This window comes from Typha latifolia, chromosome 7, assembly GCF_019914945.1.
Source record: "Typha latifolia isolate L0001 chromosome 7, TyphaL0001v2, whole genome shotgun sequence".
Lineage (NCBI taxonomy): Eukaryota > Viridiplantae > Streptophyta > Magnoliopsida > Poales > Typhaceae > Typha > Typha latifolia.
The window spans coordinates 11,359,522-11,378,374 of record NC_133092.1 but is presented as its reverse complement, the minus strand read 5'-3'; the positions used below and the strand labels follow the sequence as shown (position 1 = coordinate 11,378,374).

The 18,853-nt window shown below is 34.5% G+C and overlaps 3 protein-coding genes and 1 non-coding gene across 4 annotated transcripts in view; 2 read left to right on the top strand and 2 right to left on the bottom strand.

Moving 5' to 3' along the window:
• Positions 1-1,972, bottom strand: part of LOC140792154 (mannosyl-oligosaccharide glucosidase GCS1) — a 52,907-nt gene extending 50,935 nt beyond the window's left edge. The window contains exons 1-3 of the mRNA XM_073142993.1: positions 1,576-1,972; positions 1,391-1,464; positions 626-877 (exon numbers count right to left, since the gene is read on the bottom strand). Coding sequence (XP_072999094.1) covers positions 626-877; positions 1,391-1,464; positions 1,576-1,869 — 620 coding nt within the window. The 5' untranslated portion in view covers positions 1,870-1,972. The remainder of the gene's footprint in view (positions 1-625; positions 878-1,390; positions 1,465-1,575) is intronic.
• Positions 1,973-7,237: 5,265 nt separating this feature from the next.
• LOC140792339 (large ribosomal subunit protein uL22) lies at positions 7,238-10,364 on the top strand. Its single transcript, XM_073143288.1, has 7 exons — positions 7,238-7,357; positions 7,467-7,503; positions 7,601-7,641; positions 9,447-9,677; positions 9,761-9,863; positions 9,942-10,009; positions 10,129-10,364. The coding sequence occupies exons 1-7, from the start codon at positions 7,355-7,357 to the stop codon at positions 10,171-10,173; spliced, it is 528 nt and encodes a 175-aa protein (XP_072999389.1). The 5' UTR covers positions 7,238-7,354; the 3' UTR covers positions 10,174-10,364.
• LOC140793139 (small nucleolar RNA snoR74) lies at positions 8,250-8,376 on the top strand. Its single transcript, XR_012109904.1, has one exon. It is a non-coding gene; the product is annotated as a small nucleolar RNA snoR74 (small nucleolar RNA).
• Positions 10,365-11,669: 1,305 nt separating the features above from the next.
• On the bottom strand, positions 11,670-18,851 carry LOC140791674 (uncharacterized protein At4g15970-like). The gene is made up of 4 exons (XM_073142283.1): positions 18,718-18,851; positions 13,590-13,844; positions 12,599-12,961; positions 11,670-12,309 (listed from the first exon to the last, which is right to left on the bottom strand). Exons 2-4 carry the CDS (start codon positions 13,839-13,841, stop codon positions 11,824-11,826), a joined length of 1,101 nt encoding a protein of 366 aa, XP_072998384.1. The 5' UTR covers positions 13,842-13,844; positions 18,718-18,851; the 3' UTR covers positions 11,670-11,823.
• Between the last annotated feature and the right edge of the window lie 2 nt (positions 18,852-18,853).

The window sequence follows — 18,853 nt, the reverse complement described above, 5'->3', positions numbered from 1 at the left end:
TACTCAAGTAAATAAGTTTATAATTCACTTATTTGGGTACAATATTGAACAAAACTACTATCTCGAAAAGATACTCTCCTTAATGTACCTATGTGGGATCCATGTGGACTAGAAGTCATCTACTCAAATAAATAAGTTTATAACTCACATATCTGGGTACAATATTCTGATGTGCAGACCCACATTGGTCAAAAACTCATAATAAGAGAACCAAAAGAAAGCAAAGAATATATTGTTTAATCCAACTATGTCAGGATCTCACACTACACATTTATGTATGCCTCCTATGAAATATTAAGGCTCTTGTTAACCGAATCAAGATATTAAATAACTTTCTCCAAACAAATAAAACATTCTTTTACAAGAATTCAGGCGGTTGACACATTTCTAGAAAGGATGGTGATAACCACCAATTCAGAATTATGAGACTTGTCTCCTCGGAATGGTGCACCTTGTGCATACCAACTAGCTTCAATTTGAAAAATTGACTAGATATATTTGAAATCTTGAGCTAGTAAATACCTTATTAAATAGCAGTATCCTGCCGCATAATTAGTTAATTCATGGAAAAACTTAATACCAACATTTTCTTACTTAGACAGTATATTGAAATCTACAGACTTACTTGTCATTCTGCACATCCAGTCTAACAGCCCAGTCACCTCCATAGCCACTGCCTTCTCCTTTCTCTTTCAAGAAACTAGTCGTCAACGACAACCCATGATCAATCAGCACTTGACGTCCATAGTCCCTACCGTTGTGCTCCATCCATCCATATGTACTAAGCTCATCAGAATCTTGACAAACGTGACGCAGAAAATACTGTCCATTCTTTATGCCAATCCACATCAATCCAGCAATCAATGACCGTGGTGTTCTGTAGAATTACAACATTTTGTTACAAGTGACAAAATCTCTGAGGAAAACATTGTTCAACAGAAAGAGAACATGGAAAGTACTCTACTAATATTGGCACAAACCATGAAAAGGGAAGGGAGAAACCAAATAGAAGGATGTAAATACAAAAACTACATGCAAGATATTTACTGCAAGCAAAGAATCTTTTAAAAAATTAACAATACAATTCTTACTTATTGGTAGAAGAAGGACATGGTCATTAGTTAGCCTTGCAAGAAAGACTAAAGCTCTACATGTCCATCCAAATTCCAAATTTGAACGGTGAAAAGAACCTATTTTCACTCATGTGTATCCAAAATTATGTTCTCTATATGAAAAAAGAATGACCAAACTATCATCAAAGCTAGTGCCCAAAATAAATGATATATTTTACAAATTGTAGGACGATGAAAAAGAACAAACTTTTTTCCCATTTATATAGACAATTATATCATTTAGGAGGCAAAACATAAATAATCGTCAAAACCTATACCTGGACCGAATGCCGAGATATACGTTTGGTCTGTAAGTCCCCCAGTATAGGCTCTCTTTATGCTCCCCTTGAAACTGCACTCCAGTTTGCACATCCATGATAGAAAAGAGAATCTTTTTTCAATAAAAAAACAAAGTTACAATAAAAAGAGCATGAATTTCCCAAGAGTGTTAAACCGAACCGACCTGAGGAAGATCCATCATCCTCGGCGCGGGCAATGGCGTGACGACCCTCATGATCTTACGTATAGCATCATCATCCTTCGGTTCCCAACAATACTTATACACCAGGAAACCGATCGAGAGGAGAGCCAAGAACAAAAATCCTAACAAAAAAAGGGTTCTGATGCTGACGTCCATCAAGCGGATGGGGCCGTGGTCGCGGCTCCTCCTCCACTTCCGTCGGGGCTCATCGGCCTCGGATTCTACAGGCGAGGTCTTCGCCCGGCTCCGGGCGGTCCTCCGGCTACTTCCAGTCATTTCGGCCTTCAATCTCACAGGAAAAGGTCGAGGGGTTTCACCACTAGCATTTTGATCAAAGATGATATTAATAAGGGTTTTAGCTTAAGAGCTTGACAACACGGTAATGTACCAAATGCTTCCGCAATATAACAATGACGAGGGTAGGAAAGTAAATTAAATTATTGAGCTTTCAAATTTTATGAAGGGGTTGTTTGGTTTCTTTGTGTTTAGAAACACATGCATATCAAGAGACACATATTTCTCTAGATATTGTATCTAGAGACATAAATAGCTTATTTGGTTGATTATATTTCATAATAATGTATTTCTTAAACATATATTTGGTTAGTTATATTTTATATATTTTATAATGATGTATTTAATAAGCAAGTATATAATTAGAGGAGAAGAAAGATGAATTAAAGTTGGAGTCAAAATGAGAAGAAAAGAGAGGAGAGGAGAGGATTGAAATGAGAGGGGAAAATGGGTTAAGTTGGGATAGCTAAATGCAGTCTTTTGGCATCCATTTAATCCAAGTGGATGTTAAAATACTACTTCTGAATTTAATTAAAATTTTTTTAAATACTAGTCTTTAGATTTGGTGCACAAAATCAAACAATAGTTTTTAAATTAAATACTACATCTATTAATGCAATACTTAGAAAAGCTTACAAACGGCCCTTAAATTTCCCCTAAAATAGTTTAATATTTTATGAGTGATTTTCAGCTATAAAATAACCATAACACCTTTAAATCAATTAAGTTAGAAAACGGAATGTGCACTTTATGAACGAACATGGCAAAATATGGAGAGAAAATGTAGAAATTATACAAAGTACCAAACCCATCGTGACTATGCAATCTATAATACATTGTGCATAAAAAATTATGTGATTTAAAAATGTACCTCTAGGCAAGTGATATCAAAATTTAATACAACCCTTAATAAGACAATTATTAAACCAAACACTATGACATAGAGAAAACCAAGAATGATAAATACTTAGCTGAAAATTTGGTCAATCTTGTAGAAATGTGAAAAAAATTCTGTGAAGACAAGGAACATACAATGCAAAATTGAGAATTACATACTTTTTTAAACTAAATGGGAAAAATTCATAATTAGTACTAATTACATGAATATGAATATCACAATAAGTATGAACGCCTAAAAAATTCTTCATATTGTTTACATACATTACTATAAAGATTGAAATCTTCAGTGTGAGATTTGGTATCTTCACAGTACAATTCAATGCACTTGCAAGACTAGGATAAAAGACCATCTCCCAAAAAAATTATTGTGAAGATTTTAATCCCACATTAGGCAATATAATAGTAAATTGGTAATTGAGTTAGCATGTAAATTTAAGATGTAATTTTGATAAATATTATTTATATTATAAAATATGGCTATTATGATGTTTAGCTGTTATTCTAGAATAGGAGGTTGTATTCTGGATTTTTGTTATTCCTAAATAAATGGCTAAGAGTATATTTTCCATTCAGTTTTCACTCTACAATTTGGAAATCAAATGGGCTTGGGCTTATAAATTATAAATTTCTTTTTTTATAATTTCGATCCAGCCCGATCTAACCAAAGCCCGCACTTCCATCCGGAATGTAGCAAATCTAGGGGTGACAAAACTTGACCCGACTCGATAACCCGACACGATAACCCGGCTATTAATCGGGTTTGGGTTTAGGTTAATCGGGTTCGAGTCATAAACGGGTCAACCCGTTTAACCCGTTTGGGTAAACGGGTCAACCCGTTTAACCCGTTTTGGTAAACGGGTCAACCCGTTTAACCCGTTTGGTATATATTCCAACCCGCCACACACATATATGATATATATTCTAAATTTTTAATTAGACCAAAATACCCTAATACCCTAAAACCCGTCACCCAAATCTAAACCTCAATCCTCGCGTGAGCTCCCCTCTCGACACTGCGGCAGCGTCTAATCTCCCCTCTCACACCGCCCGAGCTCACCGATCCGGCGATCCCCGAGCTCCTCGCGCTGCCGGACACTGAGCTCCTCGCACCGCCGGACACCCACCCGAGCATCTAAATTTCTAATACATTGAGGTTCTAAACTTCTAATACATTTTAGTCATGATATTTTTCAGATTTATTTTTAATTTTAAAAGGCAAAGTTTTATCTTTAATTCACCATGATCTGTTCTTATTGCTGAATACTTTTGCCTCATTTTGAAGTCTTTGTATCTCATGGAAACATTTTATGATCTAAGAAGTTTTAGCTCATCCTGTAGGTTTTAAAGTAAGGTATGTCTCTAAGCATTGGTTGGTTCAATTTCCTGCTTGTGTTGCTCGGCCATGTTCCAAGAATGCGATGGTGCTTGGCCATGTTCCTGACCTGTAATTATAATACTACATTTTCCTAACATATAATTATCCTCAACACCTCATTCACTTTGGAGTACAAATGCATCTCATCAATAACAACATGGTGCTATCATATGGCATATGTTTGATTTTTTTCTTATTCTAATTATTCACAATTAGGGTCAAGGTTACACTTTATTTATTCGGGCCAACCGGGCTATTCGGGCCAACCGGGCTTAAGTATTTATTCATGGCCCGACCCACCAATCACTCGGGCCGGCCTGGGTTCAGGCCGGGCTAGAATAGTCTAGCCCGTTATCGCCCGTCGGCTCGTGAAAGATCGGGTCGGGCCGGCTCAACCAACCAATCACTCGACCTAACCCATATTTTAGCTATTTTTAGAAATTTTTTAACTATTAGCTTATTTTTAAAAAAAATATTTATATTCCTCCATTTTAAAAATAATTAAAATAAATTAAATTTTTTTAAAGTTGTGCTTAAAATAATGCAAAACGGTACAATACCAAAAATTTTACTGTAGCAATGGTAAATTACTGTAGCAGACGGGCAAAGTACTATAGCAGAACGGGCGGGCCTACTTGTGGGCCAAACGGGCGGGCTTTCGGGCCGGGTCGAGCGGGCAAAGGGCTGGCCCGTGCCGGCCATGGATAGTTCAAGCTCGGGCCGGGCCGGGTCTAAACCGGGTCCGGGTCAGGCTTAGCCCGATCCAAACAGGGCCGGGTCGGGCTAGGCACGGGCGGGCTGGGCCCTTTGATCATGTCTACCTGGAAGAATCAGTTTAACATCTGACTTGTGGACCTCCATAACCACTGATGATTATCTATGTCTCACGACACACTTTGTTGATGAAAATTGGGTATTGCAAAAAAAATTATAAATTTTTGTGCAATGCCAACCCCACACACTGGAATAGCTTTGTCTGATAAGATTTATACATTGTTGACTGAATGGGGTATAGAGAAAAAATTATTTTCTATAACACTTGATAATGCATCTGCAAATGATTTATTTGTTGAGTTGTTGAAGAGCCAACTTATGTTAAATGATGCTTTATTATGTGATGATGATTTATTTTATGTTCGTTGATGTGCCCATATTCTTAACTTAATAGTGCAAGAAGGTTTGAAAGAAATAGATGATTTTATATTCAAAATTAAAGAGAGCATCAAATATGTTAAGGGGTTACAAGTCAGAAAACAGAGATTTGCTGAGTGTGTTAAACACGTTTCTTTGAATAGCAGTAAAGTATTAAGACAAGATGTGCCTATAAGATGAAATTCAACTTACTTAATGCTTGGCAGTGCTATTATATATCGCTGTGTATTTTTCATTTACAATTAAGTGATTCAAATTACAAGTATTGTCCATCACAAGAAGAATGGGGTAAAGCTAAAGTTGTTTTATGATGTTACATCTCTAATTTATACTTTCCTAAAGTGGTTTTGATCCAATTGAATATAATGGAAGGCATGCGAAGCTCACATAATTTTATTAGTCATATAGCCACACAGATGAATGTGAAGTTTGAAAAATATTGAAAACAATACAGTATTATTTTAGCGATAGTTATCATTCTATATTAACGATTCAAAATACATTTTGTGAAATTCTCATACAACAAACTCTATGGCTCTTCTTATGAGATGATAAAGATCCGCGAGAAGTTGTTTACTCTTTTTGATCGCTATGTTCAGAATACTTTTAAAGTTTCCAATGTAACATCTTCATCTACTTTATGTAAAGTTTCAAATGATAGTGAAGATAACAACTCTATGATGAAGGTAATTTAATACCATTAGTATGTTTTTATCATTATATTTTTTAATATTTTTTATATATTTAGAATAAAAATTCTTTTTTTTATGTAGGAGTTTAATTCATTTGAGAGTTTTGAGTTTGTGAGTAAATCACAAAAGTCACAATTAGAATTGCATCTTGAAGAGCCTCGAATTGATCGAAGTTCTAAATTTAATATTCTTAATTATTGGAAATCCAATCAATTTCGATATCCAGATCTTTCTCTCATGGCATGTGATATATTAAGTATTCATATCTCCATAGTTGCTTCTGAATCTACTTTTAGTGTTGGTGGTAGAGTACTTGATCAATATAGAAGTGTTTTAAAGCTTGAAACTGTGGAAGCTTTAATTTGTACTCGAGATTAGTTGTTTCATACTAGAGGTAAGTATATTATTATTTTATTATATAAATATTTAAAAAGTTTAGTCTGCTAATTATTTTATTATATTATGATAGACAATTTGGTAGCATTGAAGGAGCTAACGGAAGATATTATAAATTTGGACTTAATGGCTAATGCAAGTGAAGTTGTAGAATCTAGTGAATGCTCAAATGCATAAATCTAAATTCGGTGAATGCTCATTGACTAATGTAAGTGAAGTTTTGTATATATCTTATATTTTAGATGCTTATTTTTTGTTCTTTTTGGCAAGGTCATGATATTTGGATATGGAGAGCTTAATGATAGTGTTTGCATATTTCAAACTATTTTTAATTTATAATGGATTGTAAACTCTAAATTTTGTTTCAATTGTCATGGGATTGTATGGAATTTGTTGGAACTTTGTAATTTTTTGTTTGTATGAAATGTATTATTTTGTTTGTATGAATGTATGATAATTTTTGAGAGTTGGAACTTTGTTCTAAACTCTATTGTAATTTTGATGTTGTATGAGTTTTGAGTTAAAAATAGGTTATTTTATTTATATAATATACCATTTATATATAATAAATTAGTAAATATTAAATTTTATATAAGATTTATATTAAATGGATTAGACGGGTCGTGTTAACGTGTTGGGTTAACACGACCCATTTAAGTATACGAGTAACCTGATCCGTTTATTAAACGAGTTAGGCGGTCGTGTCATGTTACCCGTTTATTAATTGGGTCGTGTTCGTGTTTATCAAATTCAATCCGTTTATTAATCGGTTCGTGTTCGTGTCAAGGTAATGTTGACCCGACCCGAACCCGCTTAACCCGACCCGATTGCCACCCTAAACAAATCACACTTCCCGCTAGGGTTCCGTTCCCTTTATAAGGCCGACTCGTTTTAGGGTTTATCTCCTCTCCTCCGCAAAACAACTCCCGCCGCATTTGGGCTCGCTGCAACGATGGTATGATCTTTCCTCTCTCTAGACGTCGGTCAATCTCTTTGTTCTCTTCATGCTCTTGGTTCTCATGCCCTAATTTGTTCCACTTTGCCTTGTTGATCTCTGATCACAGGTGAAGTACTCGAGCGAACCGAACAACCCAACCAAATGTAAGACTTTGGTTTCTTTCCTCTTTCCCTGTTTAGATGCTGGATCTTTCGTGCTTTTTATCTTTATTTCTCTACTCAAAATCTTCTTTTTTCACAGCCTCTAAGGCCATGGGGAGGGATTTGAGAGTCCACTTTAAGGTTCGTTGTCCTCACTGTGATATTATTGGAACCTTCGATATTTGCGATCTTTTTGGTGTTTATATAGTGATTCTATGTGTAAATGGATGCCTAATTTTGTTGTAAGTTACTTTTTATATGGTTGATCAATTTAGAAGGTAAAGTTACATTATTTACGTGGTATGTGCTATTATTAGCTATGTCGCCCATTTACATGTATGCTATAATTAATCTGGAAACATGCAACTGATTCTGTAGAAATGCATATCTTCTTGATAGACAATGTGTCATTACTACATTAGGCAATACTATGAGAGTCAATGAGAGAATAGTTATACTATTTCACTGACAGTCTGGGATATTTTAGATAATGTTAGTGAGATGCATATTCCCATATATACTATAAGTAGGGTAGCAGAATAGCCATTTCATTTTACGAACAACTCTTGTATTTAAATGTTAATATGATGGATTCGTCCACCCAACAGATAAATCACAATTTTAGGGACATTGAGACTCACTGTGGAGTATTTGTGTGCAAAGGGAAAATCTTTTTGGACAATTTAATGAACTGGATTGTGATGTTCTGATCTTGCTTTTGGTTTATGCAATAATTTGACAACCTAAAGAAAAAAGCAGGGTTCTGTTTTCTTAATAAACAGTTCTCTCGTAAACTTTAGGGAAATCAGATGCATTGTTTTTGGGTGAGCCTTTTGAAACTTTACGGCAGAAGGTTCAGTTAACAATGACACATAAAATTTCACCTTTCAAAAGATAATTTCATGTTTTTAAACTTTGATTCTGGTATCATGTTAACTTTCTAATATTTTCAAGCCTCCCATATAATAATTTTTTTGCGAGATGGTCTTTTATCCTAGTCTTGCAAGTGCATTGAATTGTATTGTGTAGATACCAAATCTCACACTGAAGATTTCAATCTTTATAGTAATGTATATAAACAATATGAAGAATTTTTTAGGCGTTCATACTTATTGTGATATTCATATTCACGTAACTATTACAAATTTATGGATTTTTACCTTTTTAGTTTAAAAAATTTTCAATTTTCAATTTTGCATTGTATGATCGTTGTCTTTACAGAAAATTTTTTACATTTCTATAAGGCTTACCAATTTTTCATCTAAGCATTTATCGTCCTTGGTTTTATCTGTGTCATAGTGTTAGTGGTCGTTGATGGGAAAACAGCAATTAACCATGGGGGCTATCTTAGGAAGGCGTCTTTTTTGTTTTTGGCTCTCTCTTATTCAGTTGTATGATCCTAGTGTACATCTTCTGAATGTCTCAAATCTCATTATACAGTGTGATTTATCATTTATGGACTGTTGCATCAGAGTAACAGTAACTGCTTAGGAAATGAATTCTGAGGTGTTTAATCTCTTTGCTCACTCTCTCATTTCATATATTTCTTCACTGAAACTTGTTTGTATAAATCTGATGCATCCTTATTTCATGTGCCCCAACTATAACCTTTTTCCTGCATCTATAATTATGGTGGTTTGCTGTTCCATAACCAAGGCTTGATTTTGATTTTTTCTAAGTCCCTCTATTTGTCGATAGTCATGCATGCCTCTCTGCAATGACATTATAGTTTATGCTAACATTGTGCAATTTTGTGAATTGAGATGTTTCTTGTCTTGTGCTGACCATATTATATTTATATGTTTGAATTGAATAGGTACAATAGTTTGTCCTTCATTGTTTTGTGCTATTAGTTTCAATAGACTACTCTAGGTCATAAGATGGTTTAATAGTTTAATTAACCAGTATAAACTTCTTAATGATGCATGCTCTGTTGATTTTGACAGAATACCCGTGAGACAGCCTTTGCGATTAGGAAGCTGCCTTTGGTGAAGGCTAAAAGGTACCTTGAAGATGTAATTGCTCACAAGCAGGCCATTCCCTTCCGTAGGTTCTGTCGGGGTGTAGGACGTACTGGCCAAGCTAAAGCTCGCCAGTCAAATGGTCAGGGGCGTTGGCCTGCTAAATCTGCCAGATTCATTTTGGATCTGCTCAAGAATGCTGAGAGCAATGCTGATGTATGGCCCTACTACTTGCTTTTTCATGTATTTATTACAAAAATTCTGTCATATAATGATTTACTCTTTTCTCCTGCTGTCAGGTTAAAGGTTTGGATGTAGATGCTCTTTACATATCACACATTCAGGTGAATCAAGCCCAAAAGCAGAGGCGTCGCACCTATCGCGCTCATGGACGGATTAATCGTGAGTTCATCATATGAGTTTAATTATATTCCTAAAGTTTCATGGAGATTAAGACCCATTCATTCTGTTCTATTGCAGCTTATATGTCTTCTCCATGTCATATCGAGTTGATTTTGTCAGAGAAGGAAGAGCCAGTTAAGAAAGAGGTAATTCCACTCTCTGGTTTGTGTTTACTATAGGATTCTCTTGTCATTGTGGCATTCATACATTTGTATTCTTTCTTGACATTAATAGAGTGTTCTCTTATTACTTTTCAATTTTGCAGCCTGACACCCAGATTGCACCCAGGAAGGCCAAGAATCAGGCTTGAAGATTGGTAGCCGTAGTTTGAGTTGCAGACATTTTGGATTTACTGGTTGTTCCCTTTTTGATTTAAAGCTAGATAAGTTGTCAACTCTTTAATCTAGTGTCAAACATTTTTCTAGTAATTTATTTGTATTTGCTGGACTACCTCGTTATTCTATCTCGAATCTGTGAAAGCGATGAATGATTTTATTTTCATATTGTGGAATCAGCTCATCTCCTATTTATGGTATAGCCAGATATTTGAGTATTGACTTATTATTAAGGTAATGTGAAATCCTGGGACTAGACTGTAATCTGTTTAGAGTTGAAATGGTGACTGACTTTGTATCTGCGGAGGAGATTAATCTTGATCAGATGATGTTATGCAAATCAAGTTTTGAAGCTGGTCGAATTTTGATCAGTTCAAATATTTATACAACCGCAATGTAGAGCAATAGCATGACATGAGTGAATTTTAGATATGCAAAACTCTTTAATAAGATGTGTATTTGGGTAAATATAATTTACACCAGTCAATATTCTGTGTGCCTCCCTGAATTTATCTGTCCACTGATAACGGCGATGAGAGAGTGATGGTGCTTTTTCTCAAAATTATTAAACTTCTTATCATTTGATATTTATTTGTATTTCTTCCTTCTATAGACGATTTACAATGTCGGCAATATAAAAGCGAGTGATTTTTTGGCAACACATATGGTGGATATATATTATATTAAATTAATTATGAATGGATTTTGGATCAAATCAATCTACCAGCTATATCATTGTTGGTATATAACTACAGTGGCCAGAAATTATTCAAAAAAAGAAAAAAAAATTGGGAGCTTTTGCGACCAATTTTTTACTAGCCAGTATATATTTTGGTATAATAAAGTGCATGTAATTTATACATGCTAAAATCTACTAAATAGCTATATAGAAATATTATACCATTTACTAGAATTTATACAGTTAACTGGTTGATGCATTAGACTGGCATTTATCAGGAACTCTCCAGCCCTTCTTCTGATTGAAGGTCATCATTTGAACCAGATTGTCAGATTATGTAGATCATCAGGGTTGCCATTGAAGAAATCACAAGCTATATCTCTAATCTAAACCACATGATGTGTAAATCCTGCAAGTTTAGAGTTTATCCAAGTAGATTAATCTGAGAACTTGTTAGCATGCATGTAAGTAATGGAGAAGACTAGTAGAATGAGTGTATTATATTCTTTCAGATCAATTCTGATAGTTATAATTATCTTGTCCATGCATAATGCCATACACTGTTCTTATTTTTTCTTAAAATAAAATTTAATATTAACTGAATCTGACAGAATGACATCTCCCATCTATTATATCCAAAACGTAAATTTAAAAAAATACCAATAGTAACCATGAACATGAATCAATTTACTGATTTGCTATTCAAAATAAGAATCATGGCCTAAAACCTTAAGAGGACGATATCTCTAATCACAAGGATTAATATGCAGATATCATTAAAGCAAGATGGGATTTTCAAAGACCTTAAATTGTATTCCAAACCCGAAAAGAAGATCAATTGAAATTTGAACCCAAATCTGTTTCAAACTTCACCTGATCTGCATTCTTAGCAAGCTCGTGTAATTAATAAAAAAATTATAGTTAGAAGTTATATAATACATTCTTCTTAATGAATACATCTCCCTGGAATCCTCCATTTTATGCGTCCCAACTGTCTTTCCCACACTGGCTTAGAAGTATAATTCTTCCAATCCTCTATAACGTTCTTGAGATCATAAAGTTTGTTCTCAAGGCCAATGCAGCAGGTTGCATGCACTGTGCAAACCTTGTTCAGATCCTTACCAAGTTGGCAAAATCCACTGATATAAGCAGTGTTCAGGAACTTGATCCTCACCTGGAACTTAGAGACAAGCTCATGCTTGATCTCATTGAAGACAAACTGGTCATGGTTCTTAGGGAACCTACTCCTGGCTTCATGCCAGTACTTCATCACCTCAATGTTCTTCCTGCATGACTTGAAGTAGATCAACCCTGTGTTTGGATAATTCCCGAGATCGTCGGGGTTACCGAAGAAGAAATCACTTGACGTCGTTATGTGGGGGGCAACGGTGATGTGCTCGAAAGGATTGCGAAACCATGCAACATCCACATCCTGCATTCAAGATTGAGAAATTTAGTACTTAGAAGCTGAACAATATTATCCGTTATTAGAATATAAAAAATAAAAATCACCGTTATCTAACTGTTTATGTATATTATCTCACTTTTAATCTTGCCTATATGAATTACTGGCTCAAGTTTAATCTTTAGAATTACCTAAAAGCTAAGTGTTCTAACATGACATGGAAGTTAGATTTTTATTCAAACAAGCAGCATGCGAGTTCAGATATGATATATATATTATTGATCTGTTATCTAAAAGTTTGAGTTTTTACGCATACCGTGAACAACAAGTTGTATCCGAGCTCAAGAATCCTTTGCTGGAGCTTTATCTTTTGCCAGACCAGATCAAGGTAGTCTTTGGTCATGTAACTCTTTGCAGAGGATAAGTCCTTTTCTAGCTTCAGAGGGTAGCAGTAAGGATGCAGAGACTTGCACCTCTCATATGCCTTTGGGTCCATGGTTATGATGATCAGGTGCTTGACGAAATGCTCGACTTGCTCTCCGATGCGGAAGCTCTCGAAGAAGGAGTCAAGGAGCGAGTCTGGTGCTGCCCAGGCTTCGTTCACTGAGGTCAGAATGACTGTGTTGTCATCCATGGCTGCCTTCCTCAGCAGCTCGGCTATGTCTTCAGATGATTCTGTCTGCATTTGCAGCAGTTCAAGAATTAGTTTTGTGAAATTTTTTGGGTTTTTTTTTTTTTCTTTGCAAAAATAAAATAAAAATAAAAATCATTTCACACCATAATTTTACCAACTGCTTTGGCTGTTCTAATAAACAGGAAAGGCATAAAGTATAGAATTATAACTTTATAAGGTGCTCTTCTTTATGCAAAAAGTAAAAAAAAGAATGAAAAGTTTAGGGGTGCAAATTGTAATATAGCAAAAAGATAGGGTGTGAAATCAAAATTTCCTTCAAAAGCAGATCTATCTTTTACTTTGTCATAGAAAAATTAATAGAAAATTAAAAGAATTGAGTGGCATTGGCATAATGCACTCCTTCTTGCCCATAACATAACAGAGGAATCATTAAAATTCAAATTATAAGACCCAAAAAGTAGAGAAACCAATTGGCTCAAGAACTCTTACATGCATCTATGATTTGATGAAAAAAAAAAAGAAAATACTTTTTAAAAAGATGGAAAAGAAGTCTTGAAACTGTGAGATGATCAATTAAGCAGCCAAATCTTGCCATCTCCTACTCTTCCACCACTCTCTTCTCTCTCCATTCTCTCACTTGGAATTAGCATGCAAAGAAACTAGATTTACCTACCTCATTGGAAGCGGCCATCTTGGTAGTGTCACCCTTTGCATTGCAACCCATCTTAGCTGCATTTAGCTTGGAAGTAGAAGAAGGCTTCTGAAGTCCACTGCTCCAAGATGATCTCCCAAAATATCCCCCTCCTGGGCTTGCAGTGAGGAGGAAGAGAAGGAAGACAGTGGCCATGGCAGCACCCAGTGTGAAAGCCACCAGAGGTGGAGGCGTCTTTGCTTTGCTCGTTAGCTTTGTCGCCATTAGAGTCATTACCTGTCGGTGCATGTAGAGAAAGAGAGAGAGAGAGAGTGAGCTTGGGGGGGGGAGGGGGTTATAACTTGTTAGATTGGGTTTCTTTCTCTCCTTTATACATATGCTTGTCGTCCTATATGCCAATCACTGTAGTCTAGTAGTTGAATCTTGGTAGATATTGAAAATGATATCTAGTAAATATTTTACTGGCTACTTAGATCTAATTATGTTCATTAAAAAAAGAGTATTTTAATCATTTCATAATAATTATGATAGTTTAAAATTCTTGAGTTTCACATTGAGGACGTGGGAGATTCCGGGTTTCGTACAGTGCATGCATTATTGACCTATGTTTCTTTGAATCTTGTCTTCTTCCAGCTGTTCCCAATTTGGTTCACAATGTTTGAACATGCTTAGTTTGTAGAAAAAAAAATTAAACCTTAGCCTAACATAATTTGACCATACTCACTGGAATTTCTAGTTTATATTGACGTTTTTTTTTTCTTAATAAACTAGTTATTTTAATATATTTAAACAAATATAGAGATAAAAAGACAAGGCTCAAACTGTAACAAGTCTGTAAGATGAGGTGGATAGATAGAAACTGGCCAAATAAAAAATTGGCACTTGTCTGGATTGATTATATTCAATGCAGCTCTTGCTGTTGGTAGGCAGAGTTTGTGGATTATTGGGAGGTAGTCATCAAATGGTGCACTGAAAAGTCTCCATTTCTTCTTGTAGTAGTTATTGTTTGGTACCAATTAGTAATTGTAGAGAGAGAGAGAGAGACGTATGATATAATATTTAGTAGGTTGGTGGGTTGGATGTTTGTTGTGAGAATAAACCACATGAAGGATATTATAAAATGACATACGAACTGAGTGATTTAGACGCAGACAAAAAATGACATACATGGCAGTGAATAATGGAGGATTAAACTATGAAATTAGAGTAAGAGTCACATTATTGCTATTGTTACTATAAAGGTATATTTTCTTTTGTCAATAAAGTGAAAACATAACGGTGTTCTCGTTAAAATGATAATATTTGGATCCAAATCTTGGGATACCAATACAATATGATCTTCTTTAGCTATCTAAATACTATCTGGAAAAGATATTACTCGGTCTTGCATCACTACATTTATAACTCAATAATAAAATATTGGTGCTATAAAGCTCATCTCAACCAATTAATATTGCGAACAGATCTAGAACGATTCGTTTGTAGGATGATTCTAAGATTTTGATGGGCAGTCAGAAATCTAGATGGAAAGTTGTGGTTAAAATAGTGGAACAAGATCAAAACGGGGCAGAAATAGAAAAAATCGACTTTGCGGATGTTGTCGGAGGGTGGCGAAGGGCTGTGGGATGATGGTGGTCAACCGTATGAGTGGGTGGCTCGTGGAGGTAGATGACTATCAGTTGGAGGTGGAATTAGGGTTCTAAGTTAGATTTACTTCTAAGAAAATAAATGACTATGATTAATTTACTCCAACTCCTAGATTATCTTACTTTTACTCCTGAGATAGTCTAAAGCTAAAACATAATTTTTAATTCTTCATTGGATACTTGGATGAATAAACAAAGAAGCCTAGCCCCTATATATATAGAGGTCGAGTATAATGAGTCCTACTCAGACTTAGCCCTAAAGGCTTATAAGACTCTAAATAGTACTTGTCTTAGAGGCTTACATGACTTAGTTGAACTTGCCTTAATGACTTATGTGACTTAATTGAACTTGCCTTAAAGGCTTATATAAGAGATGGACATAAATCAATTAAAAGATAAATGGGATAATTTCCCTTTCATCCCCTGAACTATCACCATTCTACAATGATCCTCCAAACTTTTTTTTTGATACACACTAACCCCCTGAACTACTAGAAATATTATGATTGACCCCTTTCGTTTAAGGTTTTGTTACCCATTTCTGTCCATAAATTGTCATGTACTAGTCACATGATAACTAAATGGTCAGAATACTCTTATATGTATATGACAACTTAAAATAAGTTTTTATAATGACCAGAATATTCTTAAAGAATACCACCGATCTCTTCTTCCTCCTCCTCCCTCACTACCTCCTCTGACGCTAGCCACTACGCGTCTCCCATCTCACTCCTCCTCCGTGTTCTTCCCTCGCCTCTCCTCCTTCCATTACTATCAATTCCTTTAATTTATTGTGAGAATCCATAATCCAGTGCCATTGCTACCAATTCCATTCTTATTCCTACTACAAATCCAACAATAAAAGCCAAAATGGATACATGCAAAACAACCATCTTAGAGATAAAGGTGAAATTTTTCCCTCTAAAAAATCTCGAAGATTTTTCCCTAATTTCAACCCAACCCACCTTCTTAGGACTCCAAATTGGGGAAAAATATAAAAAAAAATTCCTGGAGTTATTATGGAAATCAATGATAGTTTAGGGAGTGAAAAAAAAATCATCCCAATATAATAGACTCAATCCATTGAGCTCAATATTCTCATGATGTGATCCGACTTGACCCGGTTCACATCAATTTAATACTGTATATGAAGCCCACGCAACCTCTAGAGTTAGTAGAGATTATTATTTTGTTTACTATGATCTAATACAAAATAAGATCTACAATCCTTGTATAGCTCAATATCACATTATACCTAAAAAAAAGCCTCTCCTAAACTATTAGAAATAGTTAAAACTAGTGACATCTATTTAATTAGTACATCATCAAATTTCCTTTTCTGTGTCGGAAAAAAAAAACCATTAGAAATATAACTTGTAGGTTTTAAAGACGGTGTAAATTATAACATTTTAAATACTTCGTAATAGATTATGTAATACCGAGTCATAATTCAAGAGTAAGAATATTATCCAAAAATTAGTCTCTTATTCCCACTCTTTTTAGGTGACAATTTTTAAATTTATTTAATTTCTTTTACCTCTACCAAGTACCACCTCCCCTAGTGTGAATGTGTGTGTATATATATATACATACATATATATAACATGGAGTTGGCCATCTACTTCACAAACCTAGCATGTGGTTCTTTGAATTATATATACATTTGGTAATGAAGACATGTGAGTTATTACAGTAATTTATTTTATAATTAGTGGCTGGAGTCTCAGATATGTAGATCATTGTGGTCTTCATCTTCCCCATCTAGGTGGGAATCCAATCACTCTATATTTTCTCCATCTTTCTCATTTATTATTATTTTAGCTAGACAAAATGTCAACTCTTAATAGTTGAATATAATATCTATATATTCCTATGCAAAATAACTCAACATAATTTTTTTCCTTTTCTCTACTTGCATAATTTTATAAATTGCTTGATGTTATCAAAATTTAAACATAAGAAATTGACATCATAATCTATTCTTGATTTTATCTATTTCGATTGGGGACAAAATAGATTCTAAAAATATTTTTATGACTCAATATATATCACATTATACTTCTTGAAAAGCAAAACAAGAAAAAAATTCCCCCATAAACTATTAGAAATAGCATATCAAATGAGATGCTTTGTGTATAAGTATTTTAATGTTCGAATTCTTAATTAGGTCTTAGACAAAAAGAAATTATTAGAAATGTAACTACTTGTAGCTTTTAAGAGTGGTGTAGAATTGGAGTAGCTAAGGTCTTATTTGCTTTAGGTTTAAAGTCTTCTCTTGAACTTATTCAAAGACCCTTAAACTGATTTAATAATCAAATATATTTTTTATATCTAATTAAGTTTACTATTTAAAAAATTAAGACTAAAAAATAAGACTATTAATCGAGTTTAGAGTTTAGTCTCAAACCAAACAATATCTTATGTAATGAGGAAATTATTTATGATTGATAGCTGGAGATCACTGAGGTCTTCATCTTCCCATCTAGGTGGGGGAATCTGATCACTGAATATTTTTCCCTTCTTTTTATTTTTAATTATTTTAGTTAGACAAAAGGTCTAACCCTTGATGTTTGAATATAAACTTTATATATATGCCTATGCAAAATAGCTCAAGATAACCTTTTTTTTTTCCCTACTTAATTTTATAAATTGCTTTGTGACACCAAAACCTAAGAAATTGACATCAAATCTAAGCCTCTTTAGACCATGTTCTTCATGAAAGGTACTTATCTCAATAAAGACAAAAGAAAGAACCTAACAATGTTTCGGTGTAACATGTCCATCTATCAATTAATGGGGAGTACTGATTAATACTATTTTTTTTTTATATAAAACTATTATTTTCTCATATGTGAAGGGAAATTTTTTTAATTTTTTTTTGTAGTGTTTATTATATAAAAATAAGAAAAATTGAGGTGTAGAAGCGTATGAGAAAAGAGCATTTAGTTATTATATATCAAAACTAACGTCTATTTTATATTAGAATTATGAGGAAGGTAAGTTACAGACGAAAGTTTAGAACCACAGTATTGACTTTTTGCCTAATCAATTGAGACACAGCTTACCCATACAACACGAATGTTTTGATTAGCATTCCAAAAGATTTTATGATAGATGCGATCATAGAAAGACAATTAATTAGATGTGCTTTTCTAGACAATCTAAATTAACTTCTTATTGGGATCAAATGATCCAAATGTCATTAATTTGTCTGAAGCTATTTACACCTGCAACTCTCTCTTTCATTTCCTTCTACTAGTTTTGTCTCTCTTTTCGCACGATATGTGTTAGCGTACATCTGACGATACCGTGTGCTTGATTTACTCGAGCCCGGCTGAATCCCAGTTCATTCTTACATCTACGATTTATATGCATATATGAGTATGCATGCACGTAGAATTATGGATCCATAATGGACTCTAATGACCAAAACAACCATTTTAAGGAGGAGAGAGAGAGAGAGAGAGAGAGAGAGGAGCGGAGAGACAGGTGATGATAATTACCTCCGGCGACGACGACGCCCTTCCTCCACCTCGGCGAGAAGATCGATCACTTCCCGGAGCTTCTCATCGTCGTTCTGGAGGAGGCGTTCAGCAGCGAATAAAAGGAAAGACTACGTTAATTGGTTATATGGATGGT

Coding starts and splice junctions, on each gene's coding strand:
- LOC140791674 (XM_073142283.1), bottom strand. CDS start 13,841: ATGACTCTAATGGCGACAAAGCTAACGAGCAAAGCAAAGACGCCTCCA. Junction 12,962..13,589: donor AGATGGCCGCTTCCAATGAG/GTAGGTAAATCT, acceptor CTGCAAATGCAG/ACAGAATCATCTGAAGACAT. Junction 12,310..12,598: donor GATACAACTTGTTGTTCACG/GTATGCGTAAAA, acceptor TCTTGAATGCAG/GATGTGGATGTTGCATGGTT.
- LOC140792339 (XM_073143288.1), top strand. Junction 7,504..7,600: donor ACCGAACAACCCAACCAAAT/GTAAGACTTTGG, acceptor CTTTTTTCACAG/CCTCTAAGGCCATGGGGAGG. Junction 10,010..10,128: donor AAGAGCCAGTTAAGAAAGAG/GTAATTCCACTC, acceptor TCAATTTTGCAG/CCTGACACCCAGATTGCACC.